At 41.7% G+C, this 25,404-nt stretch overlaps 1 protein-coding gene across 1 annotated transcript in view; it reads right to left on the bottom strand.

The window, feature by feature from the left end:
• LOC135205405 (tubulin--tyrosine ligase-like protein 12) overlaps positions 1 to 25,404 on the bottom strand; it is a gene marked incomplete in the record, with an annotated part of 315,120 nt that overhangs the window by 44,341 nt on the left and 245,375 nt on the right. The window contains 2 exon segments of the mRNA XM_064235914.1: positions 24,099 to 24,218; positions 24,521 to 24,634. Of these exon segments, the coding sequence (XP_064091984.1) occupies positions 24,099 to 24,218; positions 24,521 to 24,634 (234 nt within the window).

The raw sequence follows: 25,404 nt of genomic DNA, 5'->3' as shown, positions 1-25,404 counted from the left end.
TAACATTACCTCATAGGCGCATTATCATACAAGGCAGAGCCCTAACCTAATACGTATCATAATAATAAAACAGAAGAAGAATTATAAAAAAATTACGTATTTGTTGGCAATCTGATTTATTTTATATTTTATGATATCTAATTCACAATTTTTTTTTATTAAATGGATTGCATGTACTCATTTCAAATAATTATTAAGAACCAAATAAAACTATAATAAACAAACAAAAAAAAGATTCAAACGTCTGTTTACATCCAGCACTTACGAGTATCGAACGATCGACAAGCAATCACTTACACAGTAAGCCATAAATTTTCAATTATCTCTCTTCAAAAACTAACTGAAACTACCAAAAAACAAAGATAATAACCCATTCATTTCTATTCTTTATTTTATCTTATCTTAATCTGTTTTTTTTTTTTATTAAATGTATTGCATGATAAGTTTTTTTTTCAATTTACAGCATCCTTTTACCAATAGAATACTTAAAGCACAAGGGGTAGATGCTGACCAATAGGAGAGCAGGACCTTATGGGGTGACTAGCATCAGGAACCAATGGGAAAGAGGGAGGATGGTGGTGAGTTTACTCAGTTGGCGGCGCGGGAGTTTTAAAATTGTTCTCGGTGGTCCGGGCGAATCTCAGGACTTTACAGTAACAACCTTTCGTATCTTGGAAACTTTTCGTATGTAGAGCAGTAAAATTTCTCACATTGGCTTTCGTATCTCGAGTTTTTCGTAAATAGAGCCTTTCGTATCTCAAGGTACTACTGTACTTTCATAAAATTATGTATACTTCAGGTTCTTTCCCATCTCCAGTCTTGTCAGTCTTCCAAATACTTAAAACACCCACATCTCCAATGTAGGTGTAGCTACAATTATCAATAACACCAAATGTGTCTTGTCTTAACAACTGATCAAAGATATTAGTTCTTTGTGATATCATTATTATACAATTACATTTTGGACATAAAACAAAACTGAGAAGTACAAAGAGGGGAAATAAGCAACAAGGAAAACCATAGAGTAACTGATCAGCTAACATTATCCATTGGACATATGAGGAGAAGTGGATGTTTTAGAAAAGGAAGGTGCAAACAGTATGCCTTAATCTCAAATGTTATGGTCTCAAAAAGATAAGCTGCTCCTAGCTCAGGACTTTGATGCACTGAGGCACAGGCTAAGTTACTGGAAATCAGTATAAAATGCATGAGGGTTGGCCCTTTGAGCAAGCTCAAAGTAACATAATAGGTACTGGTATTTGAGTAGCTAGAATATACCTAAGGCAAACAGATGTTTCTAGCAATAGTATGAAATATCAGTTAAAACAATAAGAACATTTAATGCATCAATGTCATAATAAGCAATGATGGGATCTTTAATCATTGTCCCAGCAACTGGCAACAGAACAGGCAAAGGCTTTGTCATCTGTAAGAACAGGCAAAGACTTTGTCATCTGTAAAATGGTTTAAGTAGATTGAAATCTGTGTAATGTAAAGTAGTATACTGAAATCTCAAAAAGCAGAGTATTGGTTGGCTTCTCAAATTTCTTTTAATTTCAACTGATTCTAAATATTTCAATTCCACTTGGCTGTTCACTTCCCCTTTTCCTACTTTAATTCTTGTCCTCATTTAAGAGGGAATTCTTCATTCTGGTCAAGTGAAAATCCAGATATCTGACCTCTGGCAACTGATCTATTAGGGGCTCTAAAAATGTCGTTTGGGATCTACTTCATGGTTCACCATGCCTCTGGGGTATTCATTTTCCCATTCAGAGACTTTGGAATCCTCTTGATACTTTCAGAGTAGCTTTGCCTCCAACTGGTGCAGAATTCCTTCATCAAGGACTACAGGGTCCTTTGCATAAATTCTGATACAGATTCTACTTCGCTCAAATATGAAGCCTGGCCTGAAAATTATGTTCTTTATGAAAGTCACTCTGTGCCTTCAAGCAGCAATGACTGCCTGATATTCAAGAACCCTGCTCCTTCAGCATAATATTGATTACCAAAGTTGCACCTTTGTCACTGAAGATGAAGAATATAATAACAATAGTAAAAGCAATAATAATGAAAATACAATGGTAATAATAGTAATAAAGATACTAATAATAATGCAAGTATTGTGACATGAATCCCATAAATCTAGCAAAATAGCAATATTTACCATAAAGTTCTTATGACTCTGGGCAAATGTTTGTGTTTTATGCTCTGTTGCTGTAATTGAGACCATTTTTTTCATACAATGAGAGCATGTTTAATTTTACAAGAGCACTTAAATTACTAGAATTAGGCTTTATTGAACTTGAATTCTCAATGATTTCATCAACAGTGCCATGTTTAGTTTGCGGCACTAGTAGCAATTCAATTAGCTCTGTAATCACTGAAATTTTAAATCAAGATTTGTACCATTATGTGACACAAAAGTTGTTCTGAGATGAGTGATATTTGGATAGTATAGTATTAAAGCATCATTAATTCTGCTGAATTTAACCAATTTTTCATTTTGCATGTTAAAAAAATATTCAAAAGAGTACTCATCAGCATATAGATGTTGAATTTTTATCTGAAGTTCTGTAATACCATTGTAATGCTACATTGATACGTAAGTGGCTCAAAAGATTATGAGTAATGTCATTCTGAGCCAAAACTGCCTTTTTTTTGTCATACTCATTTTTAATCAGTTTTCTTTGGCCATTACTAATACTGTCCATCTTTTTTAACTTTAAACTAATGGAAACCAAAGAACTGAAGTTACTGTATTTCAACGATGTTGATTTGTCCTACTTGAACGTATAAAGTAATATACCCACCTCTAGACAGCTCAAATAAAAATACTAATAGTTAAATATCAGATTGTTGACTACAAAAGGACACCTGAACTAAACATGAGGGATCAATGAATTCATGGTGGTGTTGAAAAAGAATACCAATCTACATCAAGTCAAAATTTTTATCCAAGAAGTTAATAGCATATGTTTTCTGTGAGACACCGCAAGAAACTATTAAAAATTTAGGCGCTCTTTAGTCAGTTAGGAAAACAATGGTCAGAATCACTTAATACAAAAAATATTTTGAAAATGGGTAAATTCTACAATGATAAATGGATATCTCATTTAATATCTAAGTTTTAAAGTGAATACAACAGCCTTTTTAATTTTATGGCTATTGGTTTTATAGATTTCATTACAAATCTGTAAGGCTTTTAATCAGTAATTAAATGGAATTAGTTCTGAAGTTTGCATTCATCCACAGAAATTCACATGTGACTTGCCTCAGTCAGAAATATAAATTAACTAAAAAAAGCCTTAACAGGGCATAAATTCATCATATACTTGTACATATTAATTAACTTAATAATTACTATACAAACAAATCAATTTAAATAAGAGAAACTCTTACAAGAATGACCTTCCTAGTGCTTGCAAACCAGCCAGGAAAAATTTTAGTATATCAAATGTGCTGATTATCCTCTACATTATTAAGAAAAGTTTTGTGATGTGTGATTTTTTTCTATTTACAACCCAGATTCACACATACTTACCATCAACAGTTTTGCAACATGGCTTTTTTTAATCATTTACGGTCATAATTCTTAAATATCTATAAAAAATTAAAATGACAGGTTTGTACAGGTACAAAATCCTTTATCCAAAATCTGTGGGGCCAGATGTGTTTCAGTTTTTGGAATTTTTTGGATTTTGGGACTGTGGGGTCAGGAGCATAATCAAACATAACTACTGCAGCAAAATGACAATTTGTCGAAAATTGCACTTTTCCTAACTATACAAACCTGAGGTCCTTTAACAATTGGAAGGTAACTAGCGGCAGCTGGGACGGTCATAAGCTTCGAACAAGGGGAGAACGGTAGTTAACTGCTTGTCCGATCGTGCGCGTGCCCGCGCGCCCGAGAGGTGAAGAATCACTTTTGCTTTAGGCCCATGCAAAAAGTTGCAGAGTGAGGGGTGGCATGAGGTGGGACTATATGTAAAGGACCTCAGGTTTGTATAGTTAGGAAAAATGCAATTTTCGACAAATTGTCATTTGTTCCGATACGTAATACAAACCCTCGGTCCTTTAACAATAGGAAGACTCACTTATTGGTGGGAGGAATCTGAGTCTTTTTGGTGAACAGACTGGTGTTCGTCCAACCCTGGAGTGCCTCCCTGGTCGTAAGAGCAAGGGAGGGATCCAAACCTCTGTCCGATTGATCGGGGTGTGCACCGCAGGATCAATGGTCAGACCTCTGGGCCAAGTACTAAGAGAGAGGCAAGCGTATCTCTTCGTACCAGCAAGCAAGAACTTGTTCCTGTTTGCAAGAGACAATCATAAAATGATGGGTTTGTCTCAAGTTGGCATCCACTTCCTCCCCCTTGTTGGAGGAAGTGGTGGATATTACTCCTATCCCTACTGAAAGGGATAGGATGGTGCTCTATTGAGTAGCTCACCTGCATCTCATCCTTACCCAGCAGGGTGACGACCGTGTCCCTCTACCCAGAGGTAGAGGGGAGAAAAAGATGGGAAGAGGAGCCAGTCACACTCTCATTCACTCATCCATTCTTACGGTCACACCAGGACTCGATGCTGTTCAGCCTGCGAGGGTCTGGGTTAACTACACAACGTGTTGAGCAACCACCACGGTTCCAAGGAAAAAGATCCAAGGACCTGTGGGCAATATCCTGAAGGTAGAAGGAAGGTGCATGCGGTCCGGTTGGACCAGGCCCCTGCCTTCACTACCTGCGCCACGGAGAAGTTCTTGCGGAACGCGAGAGAATGATGAAGAGGCGTCTACACTCATCCTGGGTGTCGAGTTTCTTCAGACAGCTCCATCGCGCCTTCACAGGACAAAGCAGCATAGCCTTCGTATCGGAGGCGGTGAAGTCCATTAGGGAGGGTATTGTGAAGGACTCGAACCAATCGTCAGTTACCGAAGGGTTCTGAGTCTTCGCTACGAAGATCAGTACGAAATCGAGCGTCACAAATCCCCATCCCCTTGTGCTTGACTTCGCAAGAAAAGTCATGCAGTTACCTAAGACGAAAAGAAGGGAATAGTCGTATGACCTATCCCTCTTCTCGACTTTGGTTATGTACAGTACTCATACTGACAAGCTATTAAGACGAAGTAATGATTGCTCTGGAACAACCGAACTAAGTCCACAGCATAGTTCGTAACTGACTGGGGCGCTCTGACAGCTGCCGACTGACTGGTTCGGAATCGGTAGTGAGGCAAGTTGTCCAAGCATCCGGGTAAGTCACGTGACCTTCGCCCTTTAAAGAGTTATGCTGAGAGACCAAACAAATAATATATTTGTTAGTCACCGATGCCGGACGGCGCGGTGATGATTCTCTTAATGCATAAGCTCAAAAGGCGAAAGTCAATTGCCTTCAAAAAGACCGAGGTCCCTGATGGCAAGAATCTCATAGACGTTGAATCTTCAGCTTAAGGAGAAACAACACTATGTGACGTTTGGAAGACGAAGGTAGGCAATGAATGCAACCTACGTATTCCAGCTGAATTGAGAGAAGGAATCTCAAGATTCTGAAACCTGTGCTTACAAATGACTGAAAAACGCTAACCGACCATTTCATTGCTGTCCGGTGTGCAATGAAAGCGGGGCGTTCTTCAGTAATGAAAACACAGGGGAGAGCCGCCTGAAGAACTGCTTCTCATGGGCTGAACGTTTGGAAGTAGAGCTGGCAGGTGTGGGAGTAGGCGATGTCTTTCAATACATCTGCTAATCCGGGGTGGACAATGAACAATTGCACACCTCCAAATACGAGATATTTTGAGGACAAACTCAAAATTCCGCAAAAATCATTCGCATTATCGCGATACGATGCAGCAATAGACTATTACAGAATTTGTTACCGTGCGGTAAACAGAAAGATGAGAGTCGAATAGATATCTCTGTTTTTAAATTCTCGCAATACCGAAGACGATGAATACTAGTGTCACAGCAGTAGATTGGTCATTCATGTATGCGAGAATCCCCGTTAATCAGAGACTTAAGTCCATGATTGTTTGGGCAAGAGAATCGGGTTGGGATATTTCAATCAAAGCAGGTGAAGAAAGGACATAAACCAACCGTGGCATTTCTCGAACAGCGCCAGCTGGGTACCTGAAATGCCTCCGGGCAAATTCAAGTACGCAGTTAGCTGTCGCTGACTCGTTCATCCTTGAGTTGCCACCAAGTTAATCCTTTCCACGAAGGAATGCGTTCGGCTAGAACCAGCCGAACATAAAAAAGATATGCATCGAAGCATTTATCATTTATCGCCGAAACGAATTTCCGGTAGAAATATAAAAGGCTTAAATGGTGGTTTGTTGTTGAACAAACAACCAATAAGTAATATAAAATTGAAACTGGAAAACTCCAGGGAAGGTTGCAGGCCAAACCCTGAGTTGCAGTTCAATTTAAGAATACTTCTCGTCTTACGGTCGCAATCCGCCGTAGAGTTAACCCAGGATATTGCGCCTACCCCTCGCGGACCCATTGCAAACTGCTTAGGGCAGAATCATGTCGCGAGTTCGAAGGTTTAATAACGTAGTTATATTTGTAGGATTTCTGAACAACGATCTCCATTCCTAATAAATTCTTTCCCTTCAAGAAAACAAAATAAGGAATTAGGAGATCGAACCGCCTTCGATCACTAAGAAAGGAGAAGAGAAGGAGAAGTCTTTCCCCGAAGGAAAGCTTCAATGGTGCACAGGAAATAAACGAAGACGAAAATTTCAAAGCGCCATAAACTGGAAATATTTCCCGTCCGTTTTCTTCTTCTTAATCCAGGGGCTGGCCTGCCACTGTGGAGATACTCTTCCTTCGGCGACCAATCTTCTTCCAACGCTAAGAACTCCAAGGAATTCGAGCATTTCGGCGAGAACTCCCCGAGATTATCGTGGTAACAATTATCGGGAATACTCGATCTAAACTCCCTTGGACAGCTGGGTCTCCGCCATGTGTGCTAAGAAATTCTGCAGAGAATTCTAAGCGCCCAGCGAAAACCCCCACCGGAATATTTCCGTTTTAAAACGGAATATCGGTTGGTTGGTTGTCCTCTCGATTCCCGTAGAAATCGGAGGATGGTTGCCAGGGATCCCCTCCTCCACAACCGGGGTTACGTCAGGGTAGGACCCGAAGGTCCCCCCGGGTAGGGCGCAGTCCCCAATCGTGGGATTCCTACAGAGAAGTCTGTAGGATCCTACCCTTTCCCTCGTAGCCGTAAGGAGAGAGGGAATGGGGAAGGAAAAGGATATTGCTCCCGCCCTTCCAGCGGCACTAGCATTTTGGAGATGAGAGTAGGAGCAAGCCATCACCTTGGCGGCGATGGGCCTTTCCTCCCACCCCCCTCCCCCCGAAGGAGCGGGTCACGAACTCATGCTGTAGGTAAGCATCTGCCACCACTGGAACTTCGTCTTGGGTGGGGCTGAATCGAACAACCTGACAGGAGAAGCCGAAACCGCCTCCCTGACTCATGTCCAGTTCCTCGTCTGAGATCGAAACCTCCTTCAGGAGGAACGGAAGGGGGGGGGGGGGGGGAGAAGAAGAAGAAGAGCTGCCAATACTCCTGAGGAAAAAAACGCCGCTGTCGCGGCAGGAGGAGGGGAAGTAGCTTGCCCGACCGGCTAGACCTGAGTGAGCCTTCTCGTCCGGAGACGAGAGGCTCTCCTGATTCAGAACCGAGTCGAGAAGCTCTTATCGCGGCAAGCCCACCGTCAGTCTGGTTCCCTACTCGGGCTCGAGAATGACTTGAGCCGTGGAGCGGCGATCCTCTCCCCAGGTCGTTGTGCTGACGAATCAGTGCAATAACCTGGGCAAAGTTACTCTGAATCTCGGAAGTTACAGCGTCTTGAGGAGTAGGACCGTCCAGTCCCTCCAACAAGAGCAGCTCCCAAGACCCTCTCCTTCAGAAGAAGGACCAGCAACAGATCCCTGACGGTTGCCTCCAATCACTTGCGCGTACGTCCTGGCTGGTCCTAAGACCATACCTGGCACGTGCGGTCGTCGTGATGGGATCGTGAGCGGCGCATCTTCTCACGTCCACTCCTTATACTTCGCTCTTTCTCCCGGCCGTATGCCGAGGAAGTTGAAGTTATCGGAGAGACAGACCGAGCTACCCCTCCCCCCCCTGACGGTCGCCTCCATCACTTGCATTGCGCGTACGTCCCTGGCTGGTCCTAAGACCTACTGGCCGTGCGGCGTCGTGACGGGATCGTGAGCGGCGCACCTCTCATGATCACTCCTAGCTACCTCGCTCTTCCCGGCGTACCCCGAGGAAGCTTTAAGGTTATGGAGAGACAGACCTGACGCTACCCCCTTCCCCCCCCTGACGGTTCGCCTCCATAATCACTTGCGCGTACGTCCTGGCTGGTCCTAAGACCATACCGTGGCATGTGCGGCGTCGTGCACGGGATCAGGTGAGCGGGGCGCAGCCTTTCTCATGATTCACTCCATAGCTGACCTCGCTCTTCCCGGCGTACCCCGAGGAAGTTTAAGGTAGTGGAGAGACAGACCTGACGCTCCCCCCCGGCTCGCTGGCAGGACCACGTACGTGGGGGGCTGCAGCCGATCACCAACCCGCGGTGGGGATCGATCTGCAGGCCTGGCCGTGCCGCTCACCTGTGGCGAGCGGCTCGACTGAGCACGTCGACCCCGGTCCCGTGCGTCAGAAGAGCTGCTGCTGGTCGCCCTATCCGCGCGGTCCCTGTGGGAGCGGCGGTCAGGTGACTTGCAGAGCTCGTTTTCGCGGTGAGACCGGTGAGCGTCCTTAAGACGCGTCAAACCGCTGGTACTAGCCTTGGCCAAGGCTGGTACCGATGGTCGGGGGGACCTATTCCCAGCCTCAGCCCGTGGCTGGTCAGAGACCGTCACGTCTACCAGGGTTACCAGCTGGTCGCTGTGAGAGCGGCCGCTGGCCTGGCGAGAGTCACATGAGTGGCTCTCACCAGCTTCTGCTCCGTGCCGCGGTCCTGGCGCCGAGCGAACTCTGGCGCCAAAATTTTGGCTATACGCTCTCCCGCGGGAGATCGTATACTCGGAACTTCTCGCGAACGAGAGACCGAGCCGGAACCTGGCGTAGCGGCAGCGCCGCAAACACCAGGCCGAGGTGGAAAGTACCGGTGGTAGTCGGTACGCGCTTGGTCCCCGTCTTCTTCCTTGTGGAAGAGGAGACGGACCCTGTCCCGAAAGAGCAGGCGGAGGACCGGCAGAAGAATCCCCCCCCCCCAATCCCACGGCGTGGAACGAGCCCTTTTTAGAAGTTCCCGAAGGAGTCTTCTTAGGGGGGAAAACCCGGGTTACCAGCCGGTCGCTGCGAGAGCGGCCGCTGGCCTGGCGAGAGTCACCTGAGCGGCTCTCACCAGCCTTCTGCTCCGTGCCGCGGTCTTGGCGCCGAGTGAACTCTGGCGCCGAAACTTTGGCTGCACGGTCTCCCGAGGGAGAGCGTACACTCGGGAAATCAATCCCGCGAACGAGAAGACCGAGCCGGAACCGTGGCGTAGCGGCATCGCCGCTAGCACCAGGCGAGGAAGTACCAGTGCTAACCGATACTCCTCTGGTCCCCGTCTATCTCTTCCTTACGGAAGGGGAGACGGGCCCCGCTCCCGAAGGAGCAGGAGGACCAGCAGAAGAACCCCCCGTCACACCGGAGTGAGACGGGCCCTTCGAAGGTCCCGAAGGAGCCTTCTTGGGGGGGGGGAGGCAGCCTTCTTCTTCTTCGGCTTGGAAGCCTTAGAAGTCGAAGGGGGAGAGGCGGCAGCAGACGACGAAGAAGACGATGAAGATGACAACGACACCTTCCTCTTCTTCTTCCTCTTCTTCGTCAGCTCTCTCAGGACGGACGTCAGGTCTTCCATCCACGGAGGAGCCGGGCCAATTGCCGAAGCAACACGCACCCCGACTGAACCTGTTCCGGAAAGACCTGAGTCCGGGGCAGCACTTCCATGACGCGACACGACGTGAGCAGGGGCAGGCACGGCAGGAGCGGCAGGAACATCAACAGCAGGACCAGCAACCGCAGGACCAGCAACAGCACAGCACACAGCACGCCTCACAGGAGCGGCGCGAGTGGCTGGGCCAGCAACAACATCAGCGGCAGGTACGGCAGGTCCAGCCATCGCCTCATAGTCATCGGCAGCCAGCGGGAACCTGGGTACTGGCGGCCGGTCCAGGGGCGAGCTGCTGGAATAGCAGAAGTCTGGGGCAGGCAACAAGAAAACACAGGCGGCGGCGGCATACCCCCCCTCGGTACGGCGGCGACCGGCCCTAGTAGCGGCAGACGGCGTCACCGACACAGCATGGGGAGTGTAGACCAGCGGGGGGAAGCAGCATAAGCGGCCGTGGAGGTTGTAGTGTAGAACGTGCGAAGGTCTTCGCCCCAGACCTCGCTAGACGCTGCAGCAGATCGTGGATGCTAGGCACGCCCTGCAGCCGCAGTGGTCCATACCTGTCCAAGGTCGTCTCCCACGGATGTAGCACCTGCGGTAGCACAGACAGATTAGTAAGAGGGGTTCCCTCACGCACGGGGGGGAGACATGCCCCACCCCGAACGCAAGGAAGACCCCAAATACAAAATACAATGAGGAAGCTGAGCGGGGGTCAGGAAAGAAGACGAAGAATCGGATACCAAGGGAGTCGCGGGAGAGCTTTCCGACGACTTCCTGGCAGACCTTCGCTTCCTCTACCCCCGCACAGCAGTAAAAAGTAATATGAAAATGAAACAGAATACTGCACTTGCGATTCGCTTCATAGAACTTAAAGGGGGAAAGATCAATTCCCGGGTAAGAGCGGAAACTTGATCCATAATAATATGATGCTATCATAAAAAATATATGAAAATGAAACAGAATACTGCACTTACGATTTCACTTTCACAGAAAATAAATCGTAAGGATCAATTCCCGGGTAAGAGTGGAAATTGATCCAAAATAAAATTTGATGCAATTAATAAATGAAAATGAAAAGAATACTGCATTGCGAATCCACTTTCATGCATTCTATCCATAAAAATAAGAGGCTCGTGCCGAGCGCAATCACGCTCTCGGCAACGAACGCACAGGGCAAAATATAATGAAAAGAGTACTTACATCTTTCAATTACACACTTTCGCCCAAAATACATGACTCGGCGCGAGCGTGCCCGCCCTCGGCACCGAGACATAATTCAAGGGTATCAATTTCATGAAAAGAGCGGAAATCGCCGCATCTACGGCGATAGCTCCATGTTGGCTCATAATTAAGTAATGAAAATGAAAACAGTGTACTTACAGTTTCATTTTCAAGTCAAACAAACCGTTAGTAGAAAACACAATATAAACAAAGCATACGACGATGAAGCGGGCAGAGAGCGATGACGAACACGTCCTTTACACCCGCGGCCGAAAGCAAAAGTGATTCTTCACCTCTCGGGCGCGCGGGCGCGCGCACGATCGGACAAGCAGTTAACTATCGTTCTCCCCTTGTTCGAAGCTTACGACCGTCCCAGCTGCCGCTAGTTACCTTCCAATTGTTAAAGGACCGAGGGTTTGTATTACGTATCGGAACAAAGCATTTTTTTATGTTTTTCTTTATAGTTATTTATTCATTATACCTTATTATTTATATATTGATATACTGTAAGGTTTTCTCAGTTGTTTTGTGGGAACAATCAAACTCTTATTGTTTCCACTGGTTTGGTTGCTTTGCCTATTAACCTGTTTCTGCTTTTTTAAGGTGAGTTGACATCTCCCCCATCTTGGCCTAATGGCTTCAGTCAGCAAAAGGAGTCGATATAAGTTAGTTGCAGGAGTCAGTCATCAAGCAGCTGAGGAGTCAGTTTTGGATGTTCTACTGAGGTGACAGTAGTGGAGCAGCGACTGGTAGGGCTTACCTATTAGCCTAAACAGGAGGTGGATGTCCTCCTCGTCTGTTGATGAGACCTCATAGTGGAGTGTGATTTCTTCCAAGTTCATCTGGATTCGTAGTGTGTAGCTGTTTCAATGACTAGACCATGATCATCAATGTGACCTTGGCCTGAGTGTAATCTCGTCATGGAGTGAAAGCTTATCCGTGATCTGCATCTTTGGGTGTTTTGGCAGCTTTTCTGGGTTGTTGATTTCAACCATTTTTGCAACTGGGTTGTTTCAGTAACTCGCCTGTTTTTACCACGGTTTGATTATGCTCTGTTGTGTTTAACTCTGTCAGCCCCGATGTTGTTTTGTGTGTATTAGCCCTGTTGTGGTTGCTTCTTTTGTTTGGTATTAACGTAATTATTGTGACAAAGCTCTTACTTCAGTACATGTAATTGTTAAAGGTCATTTTGTATTAAATTCTCATATGTTATTTATTATTCTATTGATATGTTTAGTGTGCCTCAGATGGCTGTGTTTTTCAAGCAATTAAGACAGGTTGTTTTTACTTTTGATCTAATTAATTCACTGATAGTTGCAATTAAAGCATTCTGCTTCTCAAGATATTTGTGACTTGATTGAGTTTGTTACTGACTCACAGTTTTTGTTTTTTAATGATTTGACTCATTTTTGCTTTTAAGTTTACTGACTTGTTTTGCATAAACGCACTATGTACATTAAAATTTGTGAATATTAAAAACTAGTATGCGTATTGAGGTCACGTTTGTATTGTTTTGCTCCTTCCTCCTTTGTCTACCAATAATACTGCCAGTTTATCTAGTCCCCAGTTGTTTTAAGGTTTAAAGAACCTGTAGAACCAACTGTGGTTCATTACAATATTGTTTTTAAAGAACCTGTAGAACCAACTGTGGTTCATTACAATATTGTTAAATGTGAGATAATTAACATCATCAATAATAAAATAGTGGGACAATTAAGACCTTATGTTTGCTAACACATATTACTTCCAATAAAAGCATTTGGTAAAACGCAAAAATACACATTTGAATGCTACCATAATCGTGATTATTTGACTGCTGATGGCAAAAATTACTCAATAATTTTAATTTTAATATAATGGTATGAAAAATCCCACACAATGTGTCGTAGTGATTAAATGTACAACTGCAAATGAATGAACCATGATTGTGATTACAGTGGTATCCTGACATACGAAATTAACCCGTTCCGAGGCGGCCTTCGTAACCTGAGCTTTTCATATCTTGAACCGCATTTTACATGTAAATTGCCTAATTTGTTCCAAGCCCTACAAAAACACCCCAGAAAATTTTATAATAAAGCTAAATTGACCAATAAACAATGAAATACAACAATTTGGACCATTCAGTGCCTAAATACGTACTACTAATATGTACTACATAGTACCTGTAAATAAAGTGTATTAGTGTACAAAGTATACAAGAAATACTGTACGTACATACGTAGTACATATGTAGTAAAATGTGGAACCTTACCTTTTAAGTGAGGCTATCTCTGAAAGTGGCGACAGAGGACAAATGGCAGAAAATTTTTTACGTAGTACGTACACTCAACTTTATGAAACACATTAAAAATGTCAGGAAACATAGACTAAACTTTACGAAACACATTAACAAAACCGTAACACTTAACTTTACGAGAAAATTAAATTAAATTTATTCTTTTTTGTCTTTTTTTTATTTTTACATTTTTTTTTACTTTTTTATATTTCACTTTTTTTTTTTTTTTTTTTTCAAAATTTAAATTTCTTCACCACTTTCAACTTTCTGTTTTTTCATAGTATCAATTGGATCTTCCTTTTTGCTTACTCCTGCTAAAGGCCTCTTTTAAAAAATAACTATCCAAGGAAGATTGCTTCTGCATACTTTTCACAATGTTCCTGAAACGACTCAGGCAAACGTCATCGAACTGTGCAAGCATAGGACCTGTGTAAGCCTTTTTGGGGTGTCTCTTTTCTACAAATGATTGCACCTTATGAAAAGCAGCTAGAGCATCCTTAATTTCTGCCGTTGTCATAGGGTCGTCGTCCTCCTCCTCGCCGCTGCTAGAGAACTCTTCTTGAACGACGTTATGTTGCATGGCCTCCAACTCCTTCAGGTCATCCATCGTAAGCTCCTCTTGGTGCTCCTCGAGAAGGTCATTGATGTCGTCCTCGTCAACGACCAGCCCCATGGACTTGCCGAGTGCAACAATCTTGTTAAGATCTGGTTGCGAAACAGTTTCAACATCGTCAACTGTTTCTGAATCTGCACCAGCTTCGCCCACGTCAAATCCCTCAAAGTCTCAGGCGGATACGGCATCAGGCCAGAGTTTCCTCCACGAAGAATTCAAGGTTCGCCTCGAAACCTCCTGCCAAGCTTGATCGATGAATCAGATGCATATCGCAACATCGAAATGCTCCTTCCAAAATTCATGCACGGTGAGGTTTGTGGTATCGGTGATGTCGAAACATCTCTTGAAAAGATGTTTTGTATACAGCTTCTTGAAGTTTGATATCACTTGCTGGTCCATGGGCTGGAGGAGAGGGGTGGTGTTAGGTGGAAGATAAAGAACCTTGATAAAAGAATTCTCCGCTGGGATATTTTCCTCAAGGCCAGGAGGGCGAGTAGGGGCATTGTCCAATAACAGCAGATATTTCAGAGGGAGGCACTTCTCTTACAAGAATTTCTTCACTGTCGGGCCAAAACACAGATTTACCCACTCGGTGAATAGAAGTCTCGTTACCCAGGCTTCAACATTAGCCCTCCACATCACTGGAAGCTTCTCCTTTAGCACTTTGTGGGCCTTGAAGGCTCGAGGAGTCTCCGAATGATAGATAAGTAGGGGCTTCACCTTGCAATCCCCACTGGCGTTGGAACAAAGTGCGAGCGTAATCCTGTCTTTCATAGGCTTATGCCCGGATAGCTTCTTCTCTTCCTGCGTGATGTACATCCGACGAGGCATTTTTTTCCAAAAAAGGCCAGTCTCATCACAGTTGAAGACTTGCTGAGAACTGTAGCCTTCCTTGGTCATCATCTTGTCGAACGTCTTAACAAAGGCTTCGGCCGCTTTCATGTCTGAGCTGGCCGCCTCCCCATGCTACACCACTGAAAGGATGTCAGTCCATTTCCGGAATTTTTCAAACCACCCATGGGAAGCCTTGAAGTCTGGGGCAATCAAATCGCTGAAAATAGCGCTGGCCTTGTGGCAGATTGCTGTCTCCGTTATCGTATCGCCAGCGATTTCTTTGTCTTTTATCCAGACAAGAAGCAGCCTTTCCATCTCGTCGTGCACGTGGCTCCTCTTGCTAGACAATGGCTCCTCTTGCTAGACAAAATAGTCACTCCCTTGGAAGGTGTAGCTGCTTTGATGGCTTCCTTATGCTTAAGGATGGTGCCTATCGTCGACAGATTTCGGCCATATTCCTTAGCAATCACACACAACCGCATGCCAACTTCATACTTCTTGATAATCTCCATTTTTGTCTCCAAAGAAAGCATCCTCTTCTTTCCGTGAACTTCAACTTTCCTGGGACCCATGACTACATATATACTGTATGTAATGAAGTCATGTAGTGTACGTATGTATACTTAAGTACAGTAATACCTTGGGTTACGAATTTAATCCGTTCCAGAACCGCTTCGTAACCTAAAAAATTCGTAACCTAAATTGGATTTTCCCATAAGAATGTTATAAAAAAGCAAATAATGCGTTCCACCCGACCATGAATAACCATTTCAATTCATATTTTTCCATTTATTTTTGTGTTCACTAGGTTGAAAATTCGTGTAGGAATTACATAAAATTATAAAATTGAAGAATGAAATTAAATATAAACACTAGATTTAATATGCATGCACAGTAAAAACAAACCTGAACTTTACCTTTGGCGAGTGTGGCTGCTGGCTTGACGGAGACGGGAGGAGGGGAAGGGTGAGGAGGAGGAGGGTTAGGCGGGGTTGGGGGGGAAATCTCCCTCCGTGAACACTTCTGGAAGACTTTCTGGTTCTTTCTCTAGAGAGCACCGTTCACTACGATCACTAATTTTAACGTTACGCAACACTATGTTGTCTTTCACAATTTTGAAAAATATTTTTCTATGAGCAAATTTTCTACATCGTCGAGAATATAAGGCCGTTGTTTCGTCAATACGTGACACCTTTTGATGCTTTACTGGCTTTAATTTCTTCCTTTTTCTTCAAAATAGTGGCAGATCGTTGATTGCGACCGCTTTGAAGAATGCTGCAATGTCTTTCACGCACTCGCCTTTATCATGCATTTGGATAATTTCCTTCTTCATTTCGACTGTAATCATCTCCTTCTTTCTTATGCTTTCCTTCTGCTGCTTGCCTTCGTCATCTTGGGAGCCATTGTCTTTAGTATTTGGGTAATAGTAATGTATAAGCACTATCACGGAAACACAACACGTGCGCAAATCACTAAGCAAATTTGAGAGCGTATCACGGACAGATGCGTTCAATCTTACCGCCAGCGAGATATTGAAAGAGTTATGGTTTTTAAAAAAGGGTCAAGGGATGCGTAGGAGGAAGGGTCACGTGACGTTAGTTTTGGCCGAAAAAATGCGTTTGCAGATCCCAACGTCACCGATGTAAACAAAGCAGGCCCCCGTTAAGTTTTGGCCGAAAAAAATGCGTTCGCAGATCCCACGCTCATCCATGTAAAAAACAAAAGCGATAAGTGGCCGAAATGCAAATTCGCAGATCGCTCATCCATGTAACCCAAATCAAGCGCCTCCCATGAGAAATTCGCGCATTCGTATTCCAAGCGAAATTCGTATTCCAGAATGAGGGCGTCACTTCGTAAGTTAAAAAATTCGTATACTAATCGGTTCGTAACCCAAAGTATTACTGTACTCACACAACATGATAAAGAGTACTACAATGAAATCACTAGCGAATTTACGTTAACCCTTAAACGCCGAGCCGGTATTTCCGAAAGTGTCTCCTGAATGCCAGCGGCGTTCGAGAGCGAGCGCCGAAGCGGAAAAAGTTTTTGTTTTTTTTTAAATCACAGCACACTTAATTTTCAACATTAAGAGTTCATTTTTGGCTCCTTTTTTTGTCATTGCCTGAAGTTTAGTATGCAACCATCAGCAATGAAAAAAATCATTATCATATATAAATATTGGAATATATGACAGCGCAAAAAAAAATTTCATATATAATTGTATACAAATCGCGCTGTGAGCAAAACAAACACAACTAATGAGTTAATTATTTTTTCATTGTATTATACACTAAATTGCAATGGGGTTGATTACAGTTTAGTTGCCCGTGCCGCATAACACCATTTTGCCCGGTCTTTAATCACTCCGCCAAGGTAAGTAGTTCTCGCAGACGACCCGAACCGAACCCACGGAACCGACCCGGCCGATTCCCTTCGATATTTAAACGTAACACCATTTTGCCCGGTCTTTAATCACTCCGCCAAGGTAAGTAGTTCTCGCAGACGACCCGAACCGAACCCACGGAACCGACCCGGCCGATTCCCTTCGATATTTAAACCCTTGCCCAACTAATCTTTAGGAGCTCCACTTTATTTTACATTATTCGATATATTTACCCTTGCCCAACTAATCTGTAGGAGCTCCACTTTTTTTTCTTACATTATTTGATATTTTTACCCTTGCCCAACTAATCTGTTAGAGCTCCAATTTTTTTTACATTAATCAATATTTTTACCCTTGCCCAACTAATCTGTAGGAGATACTTTTTTTTTGTTACATTATTCCATATTTTTAACCTTGCCCAACTAATCTGTAGGACCTCCATTTTTTTACATTCTTCGATATTTATTTTCCTTCTACTTGGCCCTTAATCCATCCGCCAAGATAACTAGTACCTGGAACGGACCTTGCCTGACCCTTCGCCCTCAGTCTGTTCCTGCTTCTCAGCTTGTACAGTGCTACGATCATAAGTACCATGTCTTTTTCTGCCGATAATTTTTCGTGTCCGGCACACATGGATTTCACTGGGCAACTAAACTGTGCGCTCCCGAGCCTCGTCCACAAATTCTGGTTGTTCAGTTACCTCGGAAAACAACCGTCCCGCCAAGAAAGAAAAAAAAAATCCTGTACCCTGAAGATTTGAACGACTCCGATTTTCTTTATTAAGTTCTATATTTCTGGGGGGGGGGACTGGCCAATCATTTGACGACTCGCAACATCTCCAAGGTAAGCTTATCAATGTAAATGCACGTTATGTTCATTAATTTGCCGTAATAAAGCACGCCATTGTATTTCCCGCTAAGCTGAAGTCAGGGCCGCTCAACACATCCGAACATTCACTTTCGCTAGCAGTCCACGTGTTCGAACAAACAACGTGGCTTTGACTTTAACCAATGTATTCTCGGAAATATTCACTTTGTTAAGATATCAGTAAGGACATACGGGTGCCAGCCATCCGTAAGGACAAGTTTTATTGGTTAGGTATTAATATCTGTTAACATACTACACAGGGGAGCACCCCGGCCAGGTAAGGACATGCAGACTAAGTTTGGTTAGGTTGGTTCCTTTGGTCAGGTAGCAATCACTGTTAATATACTATACTGGGGGGTCCCGCCCCCGGCCAGGTAAGGACGTGGAGACTTACTTTGGTTAGGTTGGTTCCTTTGGTTAGGTAGCAATCACTGTTAATATACTCTTCGCCCCCCAGCCAGGTAAGGGCACGCGGCCTAAGTTTGGTTAGGTTGGTTCGTTTGGTTACGATCACTTCAGTTGGCCAGGTACCGCATTTCATGCATGAACGTTCTATTAGGCTAATAGCCCATATGTTCGGTCTACGAATGTTGAGTAGGGGGACAGTTTAGTAACCTAGGCCGGGAGCTCCTACAGTTTAGTTGGCCACTGGTTTCGTCTGCTAGGGTTTCGTGGTTTTTCGTGTTCATTGTCGTCGTTTGGTTAGCCTAACACAAAGGGGAACGGGAGCTCCTACATTTTAGTTGGTACAGGAGCTCCTACAGTTTAGTTGGCCACGGGTTTCGTCTGCTAGGGTTTCGTGGTTTTTCGTGTTCATTGTCGTTGGCTGTGTTCTCCCCCCACCCAAAAACCCCGCTTCCCAAAAGGGTCCCCCATTATCGTTTTTTTAGGTTTTTGGGTTTTCTGACAATACACGTTTTCAAACCTTGTGCCAAAACAAACTGTCCGCCATCTTGTTTGTATTGCTCCGCCGATTCCCTAGCAGACGAAACCCATGGGCAACTAAACTGTAAGCGCTCCTTGCAATGATTTTGGTATATAAAAAATTGTAAAATGATCAAAGCAACACAGAGAAAATATTATCACAATATGATGCATGAATTCGTAACGCGCGGACATAAAAAAAAGCTGTTTTCAAAAATTCACCATAAATCGAAATATTGTGCTAGAGACTTCCCGTTAGTTGCAAAATGAAGGTAATTGATTGAATATTACAAAACTGTAAGTAGTTGCAAAATGAAGGTAATTGATTGAATATTACTAGACTGTAAGTGCTGTAGCTTACAATTGCAGTTTTCGACCATTTCGGTCGAGTTAAATTTGACCTTCGGTTAAATTTTTTCTACTTATCGTTATTTATATGAAAATATTTCAAAACTGATAAAAGCTACAAACATGGGTTGTTTTTGTTGTATTCTACATATGTAACAGCTAATTTAAAATAGTGCAAACATTACGACAATCGGACGAAAAAATTTACTATGATTTTTTCGGAAGAGTTACGGCGCGGACGTAAGGAAAAAGTTTTTTCTCATAAATTCACCATAAATCGAAATATTGTGCTAGAGACTTCCAATTTGTTGCAAAATAAAGGTAAATGATTGAACATTACTAGACTGTAAGTGTTGTAGCTTACAATTGCATTTTTTTATCATTTCGGTTGAGTCAAAGTTGACTGAAGGTTGAAATTTTGGCACTTATCGTTATTTATATGAAAATATTTCAAAACTGATAAAAGCTACAACCATGGAATGTTTTTGTTGTATTCTACATGAAATTGTGCACATTTTCATATATAAAACTTTACATAACTTCTAATTTAAAATGGTGCAAACATTACGACAATCGGACGAAAAAATTTCTGATTTTTTCGGAAGAGTTACCGCACGGACGTAAGGAAAATGTTTTTTTGTTTCATAAATTCCCCATAAATCGAAATATTGTGCTAGAGTCTTCCAATTTGTTGCAAAATAAAGGTAAATGATTGAAATTACTAGAATGTAAGAGTTTTATCTTACAATTGCGTTTTTTGACCATTTCGGTCGAGTCAAAGTTGCCCGAAGGTTGATATTTTGGCACTTACCGTTATTTATATGAAAATATTTCAAAACTGATAAAAGCTACAACCATGGGTTGTTTTTCATTGTATTCTACATGAAATTGCGCACATTTTCATATATAAAACTTTATGTAACGGCTAATTTAAAATGGTGCAAACATTACGACAATTGGACGAAAAAATGTATGATTTTTTCGGAAGAGTTACCGCTCGGACGTAAGGAAAAAGTAATTTTCTAAAATTCACCATAAATTGAAATATTGTGCTAGAGACTTCCAATTTGTTGCAAAATGAAGGTAAATGATTGAATATTACTAGAATATAAGAGTTTTAGCTTACAATTGCATTTTTCGACCATTTCGGTGGTCAAAGTTGACCGAAGGTTGAAATTTTGGAACTTATCATTATTTATAGGAAAATATTTCAAAACTGATAAAAGCTACAACCATGAGTTGTTTTTTGTTGTATTCTACATGAAATTGCACACATTTTCATATATAATACTCTATGTAATGGCTAATATAAAATGGTGCAAAAATTATGTCAAAGTGACAAAATAATTTCTGAGATGTGTCTCTGATGCTTTTTAGTGCGAGAAGAAAGAAATTCGCACCTGCGCGCCTGGATAACGATTGTAAACAAAACAACAGCTTAATCCGTGAGCTCCCAGCATCCCCCAAGGCGAGTGATTAAAAAGTTTTCGCCTAGTAGGCCTTTAACTATTTTTCCGCAAATTTTTTAAAAAACTTCTTTTCGTCGACGTACTATACATCGGTTCGGCACCCGACAGACAATTTTCGTCGACGTTTAATACGTCCAGTCGGCGTTAAAGGGTTAATAAATGAAATCATATAGAATGAACGAATTCGGCGTGCATATGATAACGATGCTGCTACCGAGTGGCCGAAGAAGAACGCCGCTACGTAGTTGCACGATAGGAGAGATGCCGACTAATAGGAGAGCAGGATCTTATGGCGGTGACTAGCATCAGGAACCAATGGGAGAGCAGGAGGATGGTGGCGAGTCTACTCAGTTGGCGGCGCGCGATTTTAAAATTGTTATCGGTGGTCCAGGCAAATCTTGGGACTTTACAGCAACAGCCTTTCGTATCCTGAACTATTTTCATGTGTAGAGCCAAAAAAATGTTTGTATTTGCTTTCGTTACTCGAATTTTTCGTAAGTTGAGCCTTTCGTATGTCGAGGTACCACTGTATTTGACTGATAATGGCAAAAATTACTCAATAATTTGCTTTATATAATTATTTCTTCTTGAAAACAATAATTTAACAATAATTTATCTTTAATATAGTGGTATGAAAAACCCAACACAGTGTGTCGTGGTGATCAAAATGTATGACTGCAAACTGATGATGACATAGTGGCAATATAGAACACACCCTTTCCAAGATCGATATGATGAAATGTATTTTATAGTCTTACTTATCATTAAAATTCACAAGTTGAATTTTAACGATAAGTAAGAGAATAAAATACTACATTTCATCATATCAATCTTGGAGAGGGTTGTTCTTTATTGCCACTATGTTGTCGTCAGTTTGCAGTCATACATTTGATCACTAATGACACACTGTGTGGGGTTCTTCATACCACTACAGTAGTACCTCGAGATACGAAATTAATCCGTTCCGAGGAGCCTTTCGTATCATGAGGTTTTCGCATCTTGGACCACATTTTACATGTAAAATGGCTAATCTGTTCCAAGCCCTCCAAAACACCCCAGTAAATTTCATAATAAAGCTAAATTGACCTATAAACAATGAAATACTACAACAATTTGGACCATTCAATACCTAAATTAATAAAAAAATGCAAAATATAACCTGTAAATAAAGTGTATATTAGTGTACATGGTAACAAGAAATATACTGTACGTAAAATGTGGAAGCTTACCTTTCGAGTGAGGCTACATACATACGTAACTATCCAAGGAAGATTGCTTCTGCCTACTTTTCACAATGTTCCCGTGTGAGCCTTTTCGGGGGGTGTCTTCTGCAAATTATTGCACTTTATGAAAAGCGGCTTTAATTTCTGCCGTTTTTTTTCCTTTTGTACATATGTACGTATGTACACTTTAAAAAATATACGTACACAATGTTCCTGTGTGAGCCTTTTCGGGGGGTGTCTTCTACAAATGATTGCACTTTATGAAAAGCGGCCTTAATTTCTGCCATTTTTTTTTTCTTTTTTTGATTTTTACTTTTTTTTTTTTATTTTTTTTTTTTTCTTTTTTTTTTTTACTTTACGTAGGTTTTTTTTGTTTTTTTTTTTTTTTTTTTTTTACAGAATTTCAACTTTCTGTTTTTTATCACTTGGTTCTTTTTTTGCACCTCATGACTCTATAACGTACACATTGACGATCCTGAAAACGAATACCGCGTGCGTACTATAACAATGCTGGTACCGAGTGGCCGAAGCACGCCACCATGTGTACATAGTAGATGCATGATGGGAGGGACGCTGGCCAATAGGAGAGAAGGATTTCATGGCCGCGACTAACATCAGGAACCAATGGGAGAGCAGGAGGATGGTGGTGAGTCTACTAGTACTAAGATGGCGGCGCGCGGCGCGATTTTCAAAATTGCTATCCGGGCGAATCTCGGACTTTCAGAAACCTTTCGTATCTTGAAAACTTTTCGTATGTAGAGCCGTTAAATTTTTCGTATTGGCTTTCGTATCTCGAGTTTTTCATAAGTTGAGCCTTTCGTATCTCGAGGTACCTCTGTATATTAAAGTTAAAATTATTTTTAAATTCTTGTTTTCAAGAAAACATAATTATATAAAGCAAATTATGGAGTAATTTTTGCCATCAGCAGTCAAATAATCACAATCATAGTTCGTTCACATTTTGTTCCGTCACGACATAAGTCTAAAAATAGAACAGAAGTAGAAGGCAGTCATTGGATAACAGATCTCCATAGCAACCAAGCAGCCAATCACGGTTTAGCTGTATTCTGTCTGAGAAAGAATGTTTTGCTCATATGACGTTGAGGATGAACGTGTGTGTGTGTTCTGAATACATTACGTAGTTTTTAATAGTGTATGTATTTCATGAATTACTTTGTTAATCTTGGGATTTTCTAAAGTCCGTTCTTGAGATTTAGTAAGTAAAATAATCCGAGCAGCAGCACACTCACAAATGACTCAGGTCAGCCGTTAGCACGCCAACCTACCAACCATATGAAATGACGCTCAACTCTCCACAAAATGTTTTCCGTTTTTAGAATTTCGGATAAATAATTGTCTACCTGTACAAACTTTCACACAAACTGCTCGCTAGGACACTTTTTATGACATTGACTCAGGTCTTGAAAGTGAAGGCAATGGCAAAAGAAACCAAAGCACCAGAATCCTGACTTCGTTCCACCCCTACCATCGCAGAGGCTCAGAACAGTTGCTCTTCCTTATACAGAATGTATTGATGATGAGGTAAAGATCCATTTATCATGGAACAAATTATAATAATGCCATAAAGTTAATAAAACTGTATTCTGTTGTGTTTTCATGTGAATAACTGCATTAGCATGTTTATGTTCTATTTTCCTTTTCATCAGCACCATAATCATCATCATCGTTCAACATCACAATCAGTAAGTGAAAATTTAAGTGGGAAGGAATATTAGCTTACCCTTACATATTATTATTATTATTATTATTATTATTATTATTATTATTATTATTATTATTATTATTATTATTACTATTATTCAGAACATGAACCCTATGAACTAATCATATAATGATTACATATAATTTGGTAAATAATCAACTGTTTATGTTAAATAATGGTAATGGTTGTGGTCTACAATACAGTTAGAGGTCTCAAGGATTGAAGTGTCAAGAGTAATTCACTGATTTACAATTTTGTGGGGAGCTGGTTCCCACAACCCTGTGAATTTAGGACAACTAAAACTGGTTATTATTGTTCAACAGTAAAGTTCTTACCTGCAAGAGAAATGAGCTATTGTAGTTATTCACAGTAAAGTGTTTCTCAGAATTCTGAAGCTGTGTTAAATCAAACGGTTCATTGGCAAATCGGATCCAAAACCTCCTATAAACAGCAACCTGAAACACAGCTCTATCGTACTTCATGTATTTCCATTTCTAACTGTATACAACAGGAACAAATTAACAATGAAGTTACAAAAAAACAGAGAAATGATATCAATAAAGATTCACAATACTATCAATCAGCGCTTGAACCAGTTTTATGGAATGCTCCCAGTTTTTTATTCCAAACTCTACAGATTAATTATAATCAAAATGCAGTTCACATAACTTCTACTTTTATTAACAAACCGATAAAAAAATAGTAATGGTTTAAAAATTCAGGTCTTCATACACAACATGGAATATGCAGTACTAACCTTGAGGGGTTGGACACTGAGCAACATAACAATGTAACGCACATCAAACTTCACATCAGCATTAATGTCATCACGATGGAATAGGACAGGATCTGATATATACTTCTGAGCAATCTGAAATATAAGGTAATCTTGGTAAAGATTTCATTTACAATCAGTTCACTGTACAGACACCTGATGCACAGTTCATGGGGCTGGCTTAAGTTGAGTACATTTTACTCAATGATACCAACCCAATCAGACCTGATTTATACTTAAATGAGTACCTGGTCTAGTATAAATTAATTGAAAAAAGTTTTTTATAGAAATGTTTTTTTAATTAAATGACAATAGTTTTGCCTTATGGTACATTCTCTCCGATGCAACTTGGTTCAGGTTCCTCACTGTAAAAGCGAACCTTCTTATAATTAGTGTCAGATGGTTAGTTACCGCTTATATGGTATCTCACTCACTATGGTTACTAATTTTTTTTTAAAGAATGTATATGGTATCAATCACTCTGAATCAAAGAATAAGTTAAAATTAAACACAAGTTGGTACTAATAGTAACTATTAAATAAAAGATATTAAACCTGACTGAGTGTAAAAGGTCAACAATGGCTTTACCTACATTCATCCCTGATTCTTCAAAGTCACATGAAATTTCAACTGAATGTGCACAGTTAGCCATTTCCACCCCCCCCCGCCCCCCCACCACACACACACAAAGCACTAAGACAGAGAAGTGGTATTCAACTAGCAACTTGCTACAGTGGTGACCAGCAGGTTATTTATTTATTTCCTCTTACATTTGCACCAGATAATTTCATAATGTTAGAGACAGTGGTATTACCCTGAAACTTTGATCACATCATCCACATGTCTGTTGCTCTAGAATATTTAAC

This window comes from Macrobrachium nipponense, chromosome 11 (assembly GCF_015104395.2).
Source record: "Macrobrachium nipponense isolate FS-2020 chromosome 11, ASM1510439v2, whole genome shotgun sequence".
Classification (NCBI taxonomy): Eukaryota; Metazoa; Arthropoda; class Malacostraca; order Decapoda; family Palaemonidae; genus Macrobrachium; species Macrobrachium nipponense.
This window is presented reverse-complemented; position numbering and strand designations above follow the sequence as displayed.